General features: G+C 44.4%; 2 protein-coding genes and 1 long non-coding RNA gene across 7 annotated transcripts in view; 2 read left to right on the top strand and 1 right to left on the bottom strand.

Moving 5' to 3' along the window:
• LOC311627468 (uncharacterized protein) overlaps positions 1–16743 on the top strand; it is a 228795-nt gene that overhangs the window by 20942 nt on the left and 191110 nt on the right. The gene's annotated exons all lie outside the window — the stretch shown is intronic.
• The window catches only part of PDE3B (phosphodiesterase 3B), a 131382-nt gene that overhangs the window by 15877 nt on the left and 98762 nt on the right, over positions 1–16743 (bottom strand). For both annotated transcript variants that reach the window (XM_084893976.1, XM_084893977.1), the window contains 5 exons: positions 15210–15361; positions 14008–14145; positions 13159–13270; positions 10971–11084; positions 6263–6462 (listed from right to left, as the gene is read on the bottom strand). In XM_084893976.1, coding sequence (XP_084750102.1) covers positions 6263–6462; positions 10971–11084; positions 13159–13270; positions 14008–14145; positions 15210–15361 — 716 coding nt within the window. The remainder of the gene's footprint in view (positions 1–6262; positions 6463–10970; positions 11085–13158; positions 13271–14007; positions 14146–15209; positions 15362–16743) is intronic.
• LOC311627469 lies at positions 293–10964 on the top strand. Its single transcript, XR_014795922.1, has 3 exons — positions 293–1151; positions 7696–7774; positions 7874–10964. It is a non-coding gene; the product is annotated as an uncharacterized lncRNA (long non-coding RNA).

Genomic DNA, 16743 nt, shown 5'->3' with positions numbered 1-16743 from the left:
AGAGCGTCCGCCTGCGGACTGAAAGGTCCCGGGTTTGTTTCCGGTCAAGGGCATGTACCTTGGGCACATCCCCAGTAGGGAGTGTGCAAGAGGCAGCTGATCGATGATTCTCCCTCATCGATGTTTCTAACACTCTATCCCTCTATCTTCCTCTCTGTAAAAAAAAAAATCAATAAATTAAAAAACAAACAAACACAAAAACCATCAGAGTGGTGGTATTCCACCAGCGGCCAGCAAGGCCGGCGAACCCCCCTCCCCGCCCCCTCGCGGGGACTCAGGGCAGGGGCGCGGGGACTCAGGGCAGGGGCGCGGGGCCTCCCCCTTATTCTGCCCCTCTCCTGGCTCTCCACCGGGCCAGACTAGAGCCAAAGTCTTCTTTCTCCGCCCATTCTGCCAAGCCCATTCCTCGGCTGTGGTTCTGCTGGACCGTAGGCAGGGACAGTGGGACTCGTTCATCCATTCATGCGCGTCTCTAATCAGCCGAGGAGGCGCTTGGCTTCCTTAAGAGCGTCAGTTACCCCCGCCGTGTACATGCGCCCCAGTGAATTTCTTCACTTTGACATTCAGAGCACTGGGCAGAAACCACATCGCGTCCACACCCGCCGCGGGCCTCCGCTATGCTCTGTTTAATTAAACAGTCGGATTCCCCTGGTCCGCAGAGGTTCTAAGCCGGCTGCTAGGCCCTGGCCCAGTTGCCGCGCGGCACCGCGGCCCCGGGGGCGGTCCTGGCGGGGAAAGGCCAGTGCGCATGCGCGCGCGGCCCGAGCCGGCGCAGAGCGGGGAACCCCCCCCCCGCCCCGTCGCCACCCGGGAGCGGCTGGCCGTCCACCGCCGCTGGGCGATCCAGGGGAAGGGCCGGGCTCGGGTCCAGGGTTGCCGCCTCCGCTGGTCCTCCGGTGTCCGGGCCCTGCCCCGCGGGAGACCTCCCCCTGACCCGATGCCGTCGGCCCGCCCGCCTGCGCTCTAGGCTTCAGGGCTCCCCGCAGCGCCCTCCTCCTCGTCGCTGCGTAGCGGGCGCGGGTGCGGGGCGGTCGCGCGGTTGCGTGCGCCCGCGCTCCGGTCCCCTCTGGTCTCCCACCGACCGCCAGCGCCAGCTGTGTTGGGCCCGCCGCTCCAGCGCCATCCACTTCCAGGGCTACTGAACTCGGCAGGTGAGTGGTTACACGCTCCTTAGCGGATTCCCACGGCCATGGCTACCGTCCTACTTTCTACCCCCACCTTGTCTGGGGTCTGAGGAACCCGGGCATCCGGCGCCTTAACCGGGCGATCGGTTCACCCTGCAGCGTCAGGTCTGCTTACTGAGAGTGCCCCCTTAGGCACCCGCATTCCAAGGAGCCCGGCTTCTCACCCATTTAACCTTTGAGAATAGGTTGAGATCGTTTTGGCCCCAAGACCTCTAATCATCCGCTTTGCCGGATAAAACTGCGCGTCTGCGAGAGCGCCCGCTATCCCGAGGGAAACTTCGGAGGGAACCCGCTGCTAGATGGTTCCATTAGTCTCTCGCCCCCATACCCAGGTTGGACGACCGATGTGCACGTCAGGGCCGCTGTGGACCTCCCCGAGTTTCCCTTGGTGTCGCCCTGCCCAGGCACAGGTCACCGTCTTTCATAGGGTCCTAACGGGGCGGGCCGGCGGTGCGCCTTCGGGCGGATGGTGCGCCCTCGGCGGACTGGGGAGGCCTCGGAATCCCACCTCGGCCCGCCGGCGGGGCGGGCGGCGGGGCCTTCGCCTTCATTGCGCCAAAGCGGCTTTCGTGCGAGCCCCCGACTCCTGCAGTTTCCTTTAGTATCTAAGAGCTGACTTTTCTGCCTGGAGATAAATGCAGGGCTCGCCCCCCGCCTCCCCGGGTCAGTGAAAAAACGGTCAGAGTGGTGGTATTTCACCTGCGGCCCGCAAGGCCGGCGAACCTCCCTCCCCGCCCCCTCCCGGGGACTCAGGGATTCTGCACCTCTCCTGTCTCTTCACCCGGCCAGACTAGAGTCAAGCTCAACGGTCTTCTTTCCCCGCCGATTCCGCCAAGCCCGTTCGCTTGGTCCGTGTTTCCAGACGGATCGGGTGGGTGGCCGACATCGCTGCCGACCCCGTGCGCGCTCGCTTCGCTCCACGGCGTGGCGCCTTCCAAAACCCCCGGGTCCGATGGCGCGACTCGCCGGGGTGCACTGAGGACAATCCGCCCTGCTCCTCCCTCCCCCAACACCGGCGCCTCCTCGGTGGTGGAACCCCCCCTCGCTGGAAGGAAGCCCCCGCAGGGGTGAGCACCGGGAGCCGGGAGAGCGCAGCGGCGGTCTGGCTCCCTGGGCCCCGGGATTCCTATTTAAGGTGGGGCTTGATGGGGACCTCAAGGCATGTCCCCAGCCTGGGCCGGGGGACCCATGGCTGTGTCCCCCACTTGGCGTGGCTTGATGGGGGACCACAGGCCGAGCCCCCCGCCCTAGCATCGGGCCAGGTGACCTGAGGCTATGACCCCACCCGACGGGGCTTGACGGGGGTGAGGCCCGCCGGGTCTGGATCTGCCCCAATAGGGGTCGGGCTGTCTGGGTCTGGGTCTTACTTTTTATGTTCAAAGCACATAAGATATGCCTATAGTACATAGACAAATACATTACTTCTAAGTACTAAAATTTCATGGGAATGATAAGGAAAAATTATTTAAGAAGTCTTGTTAGTGGGGCAATAATGAAAAAACGGTCGGCTTACAAACCTCGACATTAAAATCTGACAAAGATAATACAAAAAAGAAAAATCACAGGGCAGTTTCACTCAAACACATAAGTAAAAACCTGCTGGGTAACAAGCCCCAAACACATTCACATTCTTCCCAATTAAAGAAGAAACTCTGCAATAAAGCATATATCGTGCAGAAGAAAGTCACCAAGCAATCTAGAATTTTTTTTCCTTTTTAAAAAAAAATATATTTTATTGATTTTTTTACAGAGCGATAGAGAGCTAGAAACATCGATGAAAGAGAAACATCGACCAGCCGCCCCCCCGCAACCAATGCACATGCCCCTGACCGGAATAGAATCTGGGACCCTTCAGTATTAGGGAATAAAAGAGACAAAAATCCCTGCCCTTATGATATATTCCACCGAGGGAAGACATCATAAACAAAACAGAATGCAGAATGCCTAAACAATCATTGCTTTGGAAAAAAAATAAAGCAGGGAAGGAGCATAATGAGTGCCAAAAAGGAGCTTCTGAAATTGTAGATGGAAGGACATGACCAAGTGAGCTGCATGGACATGTGGGGAAAGAGCACCCTGGGCAGGGAGGACAGAACAGGAGCAGGCTCTCGGGGAGGGTGTCTAGGTACAGGAGAAAACAGCAAGGTGGCCAGTGAGGCTAGACCTGAGTGAACATGAGAAAGGCAGACTCAATGGGGTTTAAATCAAGCAGGGCCTCCTGCGCTATCCTAGTGACTTACTAGGAATGTGGTGAATGTCATCGAAGGGTTTGGAACGGAAAGCGATGTAACCCAACGTAAACAGTCACACTTTGTCTAATCTACTTCCTTTCCATTCCGGAGTTTCCCACTGCTCCATCTATGGACAATTCTTAACAATGGGAAGTTAGGAACTAGAACAAGTTTTGAGTATAAACTTCATAAATCATAACAGCTTTTTTAAAAAAAAAATTCTCTGCAAGTGAGAATTTTTCTCTAGTATTCATTCATTTTTAATATTCTTGAAGGAAAAGCAATAAACAAGTCTGACTCACCCACGCTCAAAGCTAATAAAAGCAGAGCGTGGAAAAGAACAGTGAGTCATTTCTTTCTACGTGATTATGTTGTAGTTCAGGAGGTTTTCAAATACATAAAATGGAAGAAAACTTTCCATGTGTTACCTCCTTTTACCTTTAACCATATCAGGTACATATTTTGAGGGTCAGAAAGATAAGGCTGATTTGCCTAAGGTCACAGAACTAATAAATGGTAACCAGAAATCAAACAAGGCCAGCAGATCCCAAGACCTGCTGCTACTGCCCATTTGACTCAACAGAGGTTTGCAAAAATTATCAAGTATTGGGCTAGAGAGAATGGGCATTGACTTTTGCAGAATGGTACTGCAAATGAGAAAATATGTGCTCCTTAGTGGGTAATTTCTTTGAAAGAGAATAGATATCAGGTTGAAATTTATTTTTTAACTAGACACTCATTGCACGATATCCCAGCTGCCCAGGAGCCAGCAAGTCCCCACACCCCGGCCGACCGGAAGCCGGCATGTGCCCCCTCCTACCGGGAGCCAACAAGTCCCCATTCCCGGCCACCCGGGAGCAGCAGGTCCTGGCTTCTGTCTGGAGCACCACTCCAGTAGCTACCTCTGCTGCCTCCCTTTCCCTCATAGCAGGCTTCACACCGCTCTGCACCTGCATATGCAAATTAACCCCCATCTTTGTTAATTTGCATACTCACTCTGATTGGCTGTGGATGTAATTGAGTGATGGTTAATTTGAATGCTTTTCTTTTATTAAGATTAGTTACCTATGGAAATCATGAGCTTTTAATAGATACAAGTCTCAATGGGGATAATGAATTACACATCACTTTTAACATTCTCCTCCCACTCATCTCCGAATCCTACTTGAATCTTACTCTTATTGTGGCTAAAGAATCTATCCCGTATATTTTAAAGTGAGACTGTGTGAAAGGGATAAAAGTGTAGATGAAAGGGCCACATGCTGACCTGACAAGTTCAGGGGAGGCCTGCATGGCAGTCTTGCAAACTCAGAGACCTAAAGTAACCACAAAGGATGGCCTAAAATTAAACTTTAACTAAAAGCAGTTATGGTGGGCAGTTAGGTCCAAGGCTGGTATCTTCACTGACAAGGTCAACCTTTACCTTAACTGAGCTTGTCTGTCTTTTTGCATCTATGATAACATACCCTTGAAGTGTCTGGGTAACTTGTAACTTCCCTTTTTCTGGAGTCCCTGGGGCACAACCAAATGGGCTGGGCACCGGGACAGATATGTCCTGCACCCACCTAAGTATGTGTCCATCATTTTACTTTTTATCCAATCCCAGGGGTTTTCCCACCCCCCACCACCTCGCGGTTTTGCTTTATCCCACCTCCTCAATCTATCACCAATGAATTTCATGTAACCCACATACATTCCTCCTTTGATTGCAATGTATAAATACAAATGTAACCTACCATTCTCTGGAGCATTATCTCAATTCATTGAGGTTCTGCTTCCCAGCAGTTGTTGACAGTTTGGCTCAAATAAACTCACAAAAATTCTTTACAGATTTCAATCATTTTTTTTTACATTAACAAAAGTGAGAAAAGGAACACAGAATGGCTACAGAAGATGAAAGAATCAGAACTGAGGTTTAAATACAGAATGACAAAGTGAAAAACATGAATTCACTCTCTGTAAGGCTTCCTCTTAGACAAAGAATATAAAGGAATCAGCTGCTCAAGTAAACATGCACACTAAATTCTACTTAAAGTCAAGTAATTGGTTCCAAGTCCTAATGCTTAAAATTATTAGAGTATCCATTTGTTGTGAATTCCTATCTCTTATGCAAATTTGATAGTACAGTAATGTTGCACCTTCTCAGCTGTATTGGATAAAAAAAAAATGAGGTAGTACTAGAAGAGTTTTTACACATATTAATATATTCCGAGTTAAGAGATTTAGAGCCTGAGTATTAAGGCATGTTATAGAGCAGGGGTCCTCAAACTTTTTAAAGTGGAGGCCAGATCACGGTCCCTCAGAGAGCTGGAGGGCCGGACTATATGAACTACTAATTCCTACTGTAACACCTCGGCTGCGCTCACTGCCCAAAAAACCTGGCGGGCCGGATCAGACTCCTCTGCGGGCCGCATGTGGCCCGCGGGCCGTAGTTTGAAGACCCCTGTTATAGAGGAAAAAGAAGACAACAAAAATAATAGTTGCTCATCATTATAGCTTCTAGCCATACAAAAGACCTTGCCAGAAGGAAGAGTGAGTCTTACATTTTGATCAAAGGCAAAAATACTGAAAACAAGAACTCCAGAATGTCATAAAATGAGTCACTCTTTCATAAACATGTTCTTTCCTAATTGAAGGAGATTCCCCCTTCCCTCCTCCCACCCCCAATTTTTTAGTACACATCATGTCCAATTCCACGTCGAGGTAACATCCAGTGTGTTAACATCCAATTCCATGTCGAGGTAATGGCCATATGATTGAACTGGAGAATGTTATACAAAAGAATACACAAAAAGATTGTAAAATTCCAGAATCACTCTTTAAACTTTCCGCTAAAGTATTTCCTACCTGAGGGGCATTTGTAGCCACCAGAAATGCATTTGTCCGCCCTGGGTGGTCGTAATCATGCATGGCAGCTGCCACATACAAAGCCATCAATTCCAAGGCAGGAATGTTTGAAGACAGGCAGCCATAGCTCTCATCTGGGATTGAGCAGCTCCTCGAAGAAATGTAAGCAATCTGCCCAGCGTTAGTTCCATCATCAGACTCTGAGGAACAAGCAAAAGCAGCATAAGATATATAACCTTCTCACGAGGGGGCTGAGGGGCATCCTATAGGCAATTTGATTATCTTATGTTTACTTACATGAGTTAGATTCTACTTACAACAATAATAAGCCATCCTAACAAGTGTTAAGGGATCTCATTGTAGTTTTGATTTGTATTTCCCTAATAATTAATGATGTCAGTTTCTTTTTGTATACCTGATGCCATTTAGATGTCGTCTTTAAAAGAATATTTAATCAGATTTTTGGGGGTTTTTATTGAGTTGTGTGAGTTCTCATTTATTTTTGGGCATTAACCCCTTATCCAGTGTGTAGTTTGAAAAAACTCTCCCTCATTTTTGTTTTCTTTGATGTACAGTTCTTTTTCGTTTGACTTAGTCCTACTTATTATTTATTTACTTATTTTTTAGTATTCTGTCAACATTCATCCACTCCTTGGCCTCAGTACCACACAATCACCAGTCCCCTGCCCCCAATCTCATTTCCACAGACAACTGGTCAACCTGACCACTCTGACCTGCCACTGGAGACTAAGTCTGGCCCGGCTATCTGGTCAAATGCAGTCACCAGGCAACCTTCCCCACAGCCGGAGGTTTTTGGGAGTGCTGGTCGACAGGGCTCCTCGGAGAGGGAGGAAGAAAAATGGGGAGGAGGGAGCTGGCCCTAGCCCCCCTGGGAAAGGGACTTTGGCCACTGCCACCCACCCTCACTTCCCTGTCCTAGCCTGGGGCCCAAAGGCCCCTGGCGGGGTCAGGAGAGGCGATTCCACATGCACAGTTCCCCTCTTCCTTCCCTCGCACCCGGCAGGAGGGCAGGAGGGCGGCCGTCCCCCTGGGAAGGAGAGAGGACAGGAGCAGGACAAACCCTTGTGTCCAGGGCTGACTTTCAATAGATCGCAGCAAGGGAAAACTGCTCTGCTACGTACGAAACCTCGACCCAGAAGCAGGTCCTCTACGAAGGGTTTAGCACCAGGTTCCCTATGAACGTGTGTTGCGTGAAGGACAAAGGGGTGTCCCCCTTTCCTGATGCACCCCATTTCCCAGGACAAAAGTCCCTCCCCACAGGACTGGTCCCCATGTAAAGCGGGGTGTGCTGCCCACTGGCAGGGACAGCTGAGGCCAATCGAGGCTCCATTGATCCGCTTGGGCGGGATTCTGACTTAGAGGCGTTCATTCATAATCTCACAGATGGCAGCTTCTCCCTATTGCCTCCTCAGCCAAGCACATACCAGATGTCTGAACCTGCAGTTCCTCTCATACTGAGCAGGATTACCATGGCAACGCATTGTCAGTAAGGTAAAAGGAACCTGTCTCATGAGGCTTTAAGCCCAGCTCATATGCCCTATTACTGGGTGAACAATCTAACATTTGGTGAATTCTGCTTCATAATAATAGGAAGAGCCGACATCGAAGGATCAAAAAATGAAGATGCTATGAACACGTGGGAAGTGAGGGTGGGTGGCAGTGGCCGAAGCCCCTTTCCCAGGGGGGCCAGGGCCAGCTCCCTCCTCCCCATTTTTCTTCCTCATCTCTCCGAGTCAGTGAAGACAACCATCAGAGTAGTGGTATTTCACCAGCGGCCCCCCAATCCCACCCCCTCGCTTATTCTGCACCTCTCATGTCTCTTCACCGGGCCAGGCTAGAGTCAAGCTGAACAGGGTCTTCTTTCCCCGCCGATTCCGCCAAGCCCGTTCCCTTGGCTGTGGTTCCGTTCCGCTGGACAGTAGGCAAGGACAGTGGGACTCGTTCATCCATTCACTCGTGTCACTAATTAGATGACGAGGCGTTTGGCTTTCGTAAGAGCATCAGTTACTCCCGCGTTTACTCGCACTTCAGTGACTTTCTTCACTTTGGCATTCAGAGCACTGGGCAGAAATCACACCCTGGCCCATGCTTTAATTAAACAGTCGGAGTTCCCTGGCCCTCACCAGTTCTAAGTTGGCTGCTAGGCCGAGGCGAGGCAACCTGCCTAACCAAGGCGGGTGTGGAGGGGGCGGCTGGGAGGCGAGAAGGGGACCCTTAACTTCACCCCAGGCTTCCCCATGGCACCCGCCATAGGAAGGGCCTGGCCTGCGTCCAGAGTTGGGGAAGCCGGGCCCTAGGGTGTCCAGGCCCCCACTACCCATTCCTCCCCCCCCCCCCCCCCCTTCAGCCTCGTTCCCACCAAGGAGGGAAGAGCGACGTGGGGAGCCGCACATGGGGTCCGGGCTTTGGACAGGAAGGGCCGTGGGGGTGAGCCAGCGCCCAGCCCCGCTTCGCACCCCAGCGGGACCCACCGACCGAACCCCGAGAGCCCATCCCTATCCCGAAGACGGATCCGGTTTCCCTTACCCACACTGCTCCAGCATGCCAGAGGCTGTCCACCTTGGAGACCTGCTGCGGATACAGGTGTCCCCCCTACCCTCAAGATTTACACCGTCTTCCCTGGATTTCCAAGGGCCACGAGAGCTCACCGGGTGCTTTCCGAGGCACGTCCCCTCTCGGGCGAACCCACGCCAGGGCCAGGCGCCCTGCCCTTCACAGAGAAAAGAGAACTCTCCCTGGGATCCTGCCCGCTTCTCCGGGATCAGTTCCTTCTCCCGGCGCCCCCCCGCCCCCTCCCGCTCCGTTACTTCGGATTCGGGGATCTGAACCCGACTCCCTTCTGATAGTCCGAGGGCAACGGAGGCCATCGCCCGACCCTTCGGAACGGCGCTCGCCCATCTCTCAGGACCGAGGACCGATGTTCAACTGCTGTTCACATGGAAGGAACCCTTCTCCGCTTCCACCTGCAAAGTTCTCGGAGTATCTACTGCCACCACCAAGGTCTGCGCCTGCAGCGGCTCCTCTGCGCCGCGCCCTGGGCTTCCAGGCTCTCTGCACGGCCCTCTTACTCATCTCTGCATAGCTTGCTCTGTGGGAGGGCGCCGGGTGTATGTGTGTGTGTGTGTGTGGGGGGGGGGCAGGAACCCCTCTGACTAGGCTCCCATCCCCCTAGCCGGAAAACCGCTAGCCATCGCCGTGTTGGGCCCGCCGCTCCAGCGCCATCCACTTCCAGGGCTACTCAACTCGGCACGTGAGTTGTTACACGCTCCTTAGAGGATTCCCACGGCCATGGCCACCATCCTGCTGTTTATATCAACCAACACTTTTTCTGGGGTCTGAGGAGCCCTGGCATCGGGCGCCTTAACCAGGCCTTCCATTCATCCCGCAGAGCCAGTTGTGCTTAACGAGAGTGGTCCCCTAGGCACTCGCATTCCATGCCCGGCTCCACGCAAATAATGGCAGTACTTCAGACTCAAGTACCAAAGAATGTAAAGCAATGACTGTCTACTACACTGATTAGTCTGGTAATATTTCTCAGACATTTGTTACTGAGCAAATTATGTCCATGTGTGCATATGTCTATATATTATTGAAATATTTCTTCCCTCTTCTTCCATTTTTTTTTTTTTTATGGATTTGAGGGGGACAGGGAGAGCCAGAAACATCACTAAGAAACATCAGTTGCTTCCTGTATGACCCCTACTTGGTATCAAGATAAAAATCCAGGAATGTGCCTTGACCAAGAATTGAACCTGTGAACTGAACTCTTGATTCGTGGGTCAATACTCAACCACTGAGTAACGACGGCCAGACTATCCATTCTTTTTCTTTCTTTTTTTTTTTTTTAGAGATCCAAAGCATATCTCCACTCTTTTATGAGCTAGAATAAGAGAACCATCAATGTTATAATTCATTATATTTGCATAAATAATTATACTATGATGAGGAACAGAACTAACTTCTTTGGGAGCAAAATTTGAAAAGGTTTTGTAATTCATTTAAGTTATATGTGAGGCTTTCAAATAATGGGAATATTTACATGATATATCTAAAAAAAAAACCAGAAACAAGAATTAAAAGAAAGCAAGGAAATGATTATCATCCTATATAATAAAAGCCTAATATGCTAAGTGTCCAACTGTTCATTTGACCAATCACTATGACTTGTACTAACCACCAAGGGGAAGATGCTCTGACTGATAGGTTAGCTTGCTACTGGGGTCCAGCCGATTGCAATTGGGCAAAACGATCCAGGCATGCCCTGGAGCCCTCCTGTGCACTGGTGGGGTCCCTCGGCCTGGCCTGCACCCCCTCGCAATCCGGGACCCCTCAGGGGACATCAGAGAGCTATTTTTGGCCTGATCCCATAGGCCAGGACTTGGGACCTCAACAGTGCACAAATCCATGCACAGGGCCTCTAGTAATATAATATTCAGGATAGTAGTTATCTCAATGGTGTATCAGCAGGATGGGACACAGAAGAGACTTGGTAGACTCAGTGGTACTGGATCTTAACTTAGCCCTTAAGATGAGTGGTAGGTTTCCTAATTTGCATGTCATTAGTATACATAAAAACTTACATGGCCCTTTGTATAAAAGGTTAGTTACTGAAAAATTTGAAAGGTAATGAAAATAGGTAGCTTGATTAATTTTATTACTTAAAAGGAAGATCTGCAGAAAGAAGTACCTGTTGTGTTTCCTGTACCATGATCACCGTGGATTTGCTGTAAGCCAGGAATTGGCCTTGTTGTCAGAAACCAAACTGCGTGTAGGACATCTGTGGCGTGTATACGATTGTGATCTAAAGTCACCAAAATGATTTTTAAAACTGATTATTCTATTACATTTACCATAAGACATCTTAAAAAGTATAATTTTTAGTTATCCCCATATATAAAATATATGGCTTAGAATGATTTCCCGCAATTACATTTTTGTTTCATCTTATTTTAAAAAGCCTCAACTCACACTTTGAAAACATAATGAAGAGGTCATAGAAAAAGAAAGGTAACCAGGGCTAATTTAAAGACATAGAAAAATATATTTAAGGTTGTAGTTTTTTTTTGTTTTTTTTTTAAATTGTAAACACTGTTTAGATTATGGAGACCTATTTTTTGCACACGGGTGCATAGAACAGTTAAAATTCTGGATACTTGAATATTCCTTGATCCACCCATAACTTTTATGTTCAGTTCATTGTTCATAATTTATTGAGGGGCATATGAATTCATAAATTTTTTATGGGTGAATCAAGGAATGTTCAAGTATCTAGAATTTTAACTGTTTTATGCACCCGTATGCAAAAATACAAACAAAAATATTTCACAAAAATACAAAAAAATATAAGTATGATACTTATTTCTCAGCTCTTATATAAGGAATAAATGTTAAATGGTATATGAACACATTGAGAAGAATGTCTGACACAGCACATGATCAAGAAAACATTTGTTTACTGAAATACTACTTTGTGAGGTCTATAAGTAAAACCCAGCTTTGCTATTTATAATTTTATAATCTTGGGAAAGATCCTTCTGAGTTTTTAACTTCACCTGTGAACGGCAGATAATACAACCTTTCCTAGAAAGATTAAATAAGATAACCTTTGTTAATTTAATGATTATAGTCATAACTGAAATTCAATAAAAAAAAATCAACACTTCAACCAGTATTTAATATGTATTTATGTAGAACTGGCAGATGATACAATACTAAGTGTTAAAGTTTCAGAGCATGATTCAATTATCCTACATAATAAAAGTCTAGGTGGTGTCATACCCTCATGTGACATCATCATAAGATGGCCACCACAAGATGGCTGCCACAAGATGGCTATCAGTGGAGAGTAGTTGGAGACTATCAGGCTGGCAGGGGAGGGCAGTTGGGGGCCAACAGGCCTGCAGGGGAGGGCAGCTAGGGGCAGTCAGGCTGGCAAGGAAGGGCAGGGCAGCTGGGGGCATCAGGCTGGCAGGGGAGCAGTTAAATATCAACCAGGCCAGCAGGGAAGAGATTAGGGGCAATTAGGCAGGCATGCAGGTGAGCAGTTAGGAACCAGCAGTCCTGGGAGGGATGTCTGGCTGCTGGTTTAGGCCTGATCCCTTTGTGATCGGATCTAAACTGGCAGTTGGACATCCCCCAAGGTGTCCCAGATTGGAGAGGGTGCAGGCCGGGCTGAGGGACACCCCTCTCCCCTATGCACGAATTTCGTGCACTGGGCCTCTAGTCATAATCACTTGTTATTGACCATTTACTATGTTCCATGAATTCTGATGTGTGCGTTATTTATATAGATTATCTTCACTACCTATGGAGTAAGTACTATTATTCCCATTTACAAACTTGAAAACTGAAATTTAGAAAAGTTAGATCCAGAAACTTTTCTTTTTTTTTTTTTTAGTAATAGGTAATAGATTTGTTTCTTTTTTTAAATATATTTTTTATTATTGCTATTATAGATATCTCCCATTTCCCTACCCTTTCACCCTCTACTCTCATACCTACCCATCCAAGTCTTCACCATCCTATTGCCTATGTCCATATTAGGCACTCAAATATTAACAAAGATGTACATCATGTAGTAAGTGAAAGCAGACTATAAATAGGTATTGATATTATGATTTACATTATAAAAAATAAACATATAAGAAAAAAGTCTTAAAGAATATCAAAATGTTAACAGTAGTCAGTTAACTTTAAATAGTAGGATACAGATTTTCTTTTTAAATGTCTATTTAAAACTTACCCAAACATGCAATTTAAAAGTGTTTAGTGACTTTTAAATTACATGTTTGGGTAATATAATAAAGGGAAAAATAATAAAGGGTTTAAAAACCACTATTAATTGAACTTAAATAATAAGACATGCTAATACTTACAAGGAATGTCTCGATAGCCATTTTCTAATGCACGAAAATAGTTCATGAATTGTAGAGTGGGAATGTTAAATATTTCCAATAAACCAGTGTCTTGAAATAAGGTATACATAACCTAAATATCAATTAAAATAAATCAGAATTTCTACTTGTAGTTGAGTATATGTTTTTGTGATTTGCATTTAGGAATATTAAGTTAATAATTTTTTAAAAATTCTCCTACAATGAGATCTTTTGAAAACATGAAAAAGGAAGCCATTACCTGAAAGCCCATGAAAACCAAAGAAAGATTACCATGTCATGTTCTAGTTTAAAATTTTCCCATTATTCATAATTTACTGAAGGGCATATGAATTCTATTCTAGTCCTAGGTGTTAAAAGAAGTCATGTTTTTATCTTGAGAGACTTAAATGAGATGAACTTATATACCTTCCACATAATTTATTCTGTTCTTATGTTTCACAAATAAGATATTTTGTTGTTAATGAGGGTGATATTTTTAGAAGGTTAATCTGATACTATTGTATGAACCCATCAGGGGTAACGTCAAGTTGCAAAGAAGCATAACTTTCATTGGTTAGCACTTAATCATTAATCACCGTTTTCCTTTTTCAACCTTTAGATTCAATATAAAGTAAAACTTTATTATTTTAGTTAAAATTAAATCCCATTATTACAAATACTTTTCACTTACATATATGTTTTCAAATTTTCTACTGGAAACTTCATTTGTGAAAATAACAATTCAATAAAAAATGTTGAATTTCTGCATAAACCAACATTATGCATTTTTAGATTCTGCTTTTTATTTATAATTCATAATAAAAAAGTAGTGGGGAATTTTAAACAAACCTGACTGAGGATTCTTCCTGAATTCTCTCCCATTTTTTCTACAAGTTCAAAAATTTGAAAATTCCAGTTGTTCATCTTTTCTATTAATGAATCATAATCTTCTATTAAAATTGGGTCCAGTGATGCTTCCTGTTCAGTCTGTACATATGAGGGCGGGGAGAGATCCAAACCAATATATCTTTTATAAATATTGTTAAATCCATATCTAAATTCGAACACTTAAAATTGAGCATTAAAAAGTGGTCAGTTCTGTTTTCTACAACTGTTTCTCTCAAATACGATCTGTACTTCCTATTTCGTCTCTTTATAGAATGCTATCTTCACATAAATATAAACATGTCTTCTATATATCAGGACATTTCTTACTCTTCACTTTTATAAATAAAAATATTTCTGAAACACTAAAGAAATCTCAATTCCATTTTCATTTTAAAATTTATAGGCATCAAGAATAATAGAAACTTATATCCTTATAGTGGCATTTATTAACTTCCCAAGAAAAATGGATGAGTTTTTACCTAAAAAGCTTAAAATTATGAACTTTCAGAACAAAAAAAGTGCTATTTTAAATAAATAGATTATTTCATTGTTTTTAATGACTATACACGTTTCCCAGATCTTAACATATATAATAATAATAAAATCCACATGGGAAGTAATATATCTACTATAAAACTAAATAAAATGAGTTCATTGTAAAATGAATGCACTTGGTTGTTCTGAGATGAGTTTAGAAGTAGTTACTTTTTTAACCAAGGTTTTCTTTAATGTGATAGAGTGACTCTCAGTAAAAAATTTCCAATTGTATATTGTATGACTATAGAAATACACATTTTGATAATTCCATAAAAAGTGTCTCTAGTGCTACATAGTATAATAGTCCCCCACTTATGCATGGGGGATGTGGTCCGAGACCTGGCGGATTCCTGACACATGAATAGTGCTAACTCTTGTGTATACTGTTAATTTCCCACATAAACACCTGTGACAATTTGATAAGTGGGAGATATCAATAATGGGACTACACTACTATGCTGTAATAAAAATGTGAACGTGGTCTTAAAATATATTCACCAGTTCTGCTGAGATGAAAAAAAAAAAAATTTCAAAGTATCATAATATTAAAAACATTGTTCTGAGCAAAAATCACAAAACTACACTATGCACTAATAATTTCACCTTAACATAATTATAAGTTTTACATTTGGTTGCTGTTCATCCTGTGCCTCTTCTGTTAGGTGATTATCACCTTCCAAAATTAATTTTCTGCCGTCTCCGTTCTCTGTTTCCACTTCTGGTTGAGCTTCTGTAAGGTTGAGTGATTCTTTTGTCAAATTGGTGTTGTCTTCATCACCTTTCAAAAAAAATCATATATAAAAATAAAACTTCCCCTTCATGGGCAGTTTCGTCAGAAAAATTATTTGAAAAAATAAATAGAGGGAACCATTATGGCATTAAATCTAAATGAATGACATTAAAACATTAATTCCCATTAATCCTATCTTGCTGGACTATTTGGCCCATGCATCTTGTGCTCGTGCAATACAAACATTCACCTGATATATCTACTCATGGATGAATGAGATGAGTGGATATTCTTCATAAAAGTGAGAACAAAAATAAGTCCCCAAATCATTTTTTACAAATTTGATATAAACAATTTCTAATGTCTGAAATTGTTTGAATTTTAGACCTGAAAATAACATTAAAGCACATCTAAAAACCAAAGCATATATTAAATGTAAACTGTAATTGAAAATTAAGAGGAAAAGAAAATCTGCCACTGAAGCAAGTTATAAAAGAACATAAATGTGTAGGTAAAAAAAAATTAATACAGTATCATAAGTGTGACTTATTTCTTTACAATGTGATTAAAAATACCCTTTTCTCAAATCACATGGAAAAGAGAAGCAGCATTGTTAACTAAATAGTATTCATCCACATGTATAAAAATATTCCTATTTCTTCTATTTGTAATAACCTGAACATAAAGTTTCCAAAACTCATCAACAGTAGAATACATAAACTAGTGTACGCAGACAACTGCACATTACAAAGAAAAAGAACTACAATCACATGCAACAATATGTATGATTCTTAAAAATATAATGTTGAACTCTGGCAGTTGTTGCCCAATGGTTAGAGAGTGTTGGCCTATGCCCTGAAAAGTCTTGGGTTTGATTCCTGGTCAAGGCATCTGGGTTGCAGATTTGATCCCCGGCCCCGGTTGGAGCACATGCGGGAGGAAACCAAATGCTGTTATTACTATTTTGAGTGTTTTTATCATGAAATAGTGCTATTTGATTTTGTCATACTTTTTATGCATCTATTAAGATTATCATGTTTTTTTTTTTCTCTTTATTTGTTTATTTTTAATATATTTTATTAATATCTTGAGAGGAAGGAAGAGGGAGCTAGAAACATCGATGAGAGAGAAACACCGACCAGCTGCCTCCTGCACATCCCCTTCTGGAGATGTGCCCTTAACTGGAATCGAACCTGGGACCTTTCAGTCCACAGGCTGACGCTCTATCCACTGAGCCAAACTGGTTTTGGCTCTCTCTATTTTTTTTAATGTGGTATATTAATTGATTTCAAATATTAAACTGCCCTTGCATTTCTGGGATAAATACATCTTCGTCATGATGTGACGGTTTTATATGTTGTTGGACTCAGTTTGCTAGTATTATGTTAAGGATTTTTGTGTTTATACATATAAGGCATACTGGTCTGTAG

The sequence above is a fragment of the Pipistrellus hanaki genome, assembly GCF_964339955.1.
Source record: "Pipistrellus hanaki genome assembly, chromosome: 9".
NCBI classification, from domain to species: domain Eukaryota; kingdom Metazoa; phylum Chordata; class Mammalia; order Chiroptera; family Vespertilionidae; genus Pipistrellus; species Pipistrellus hanaki.
Note: the sequence above shows the minus strand (reverse complement) of the source record. Positions and strands in the feature narration are given on the sequence as shown.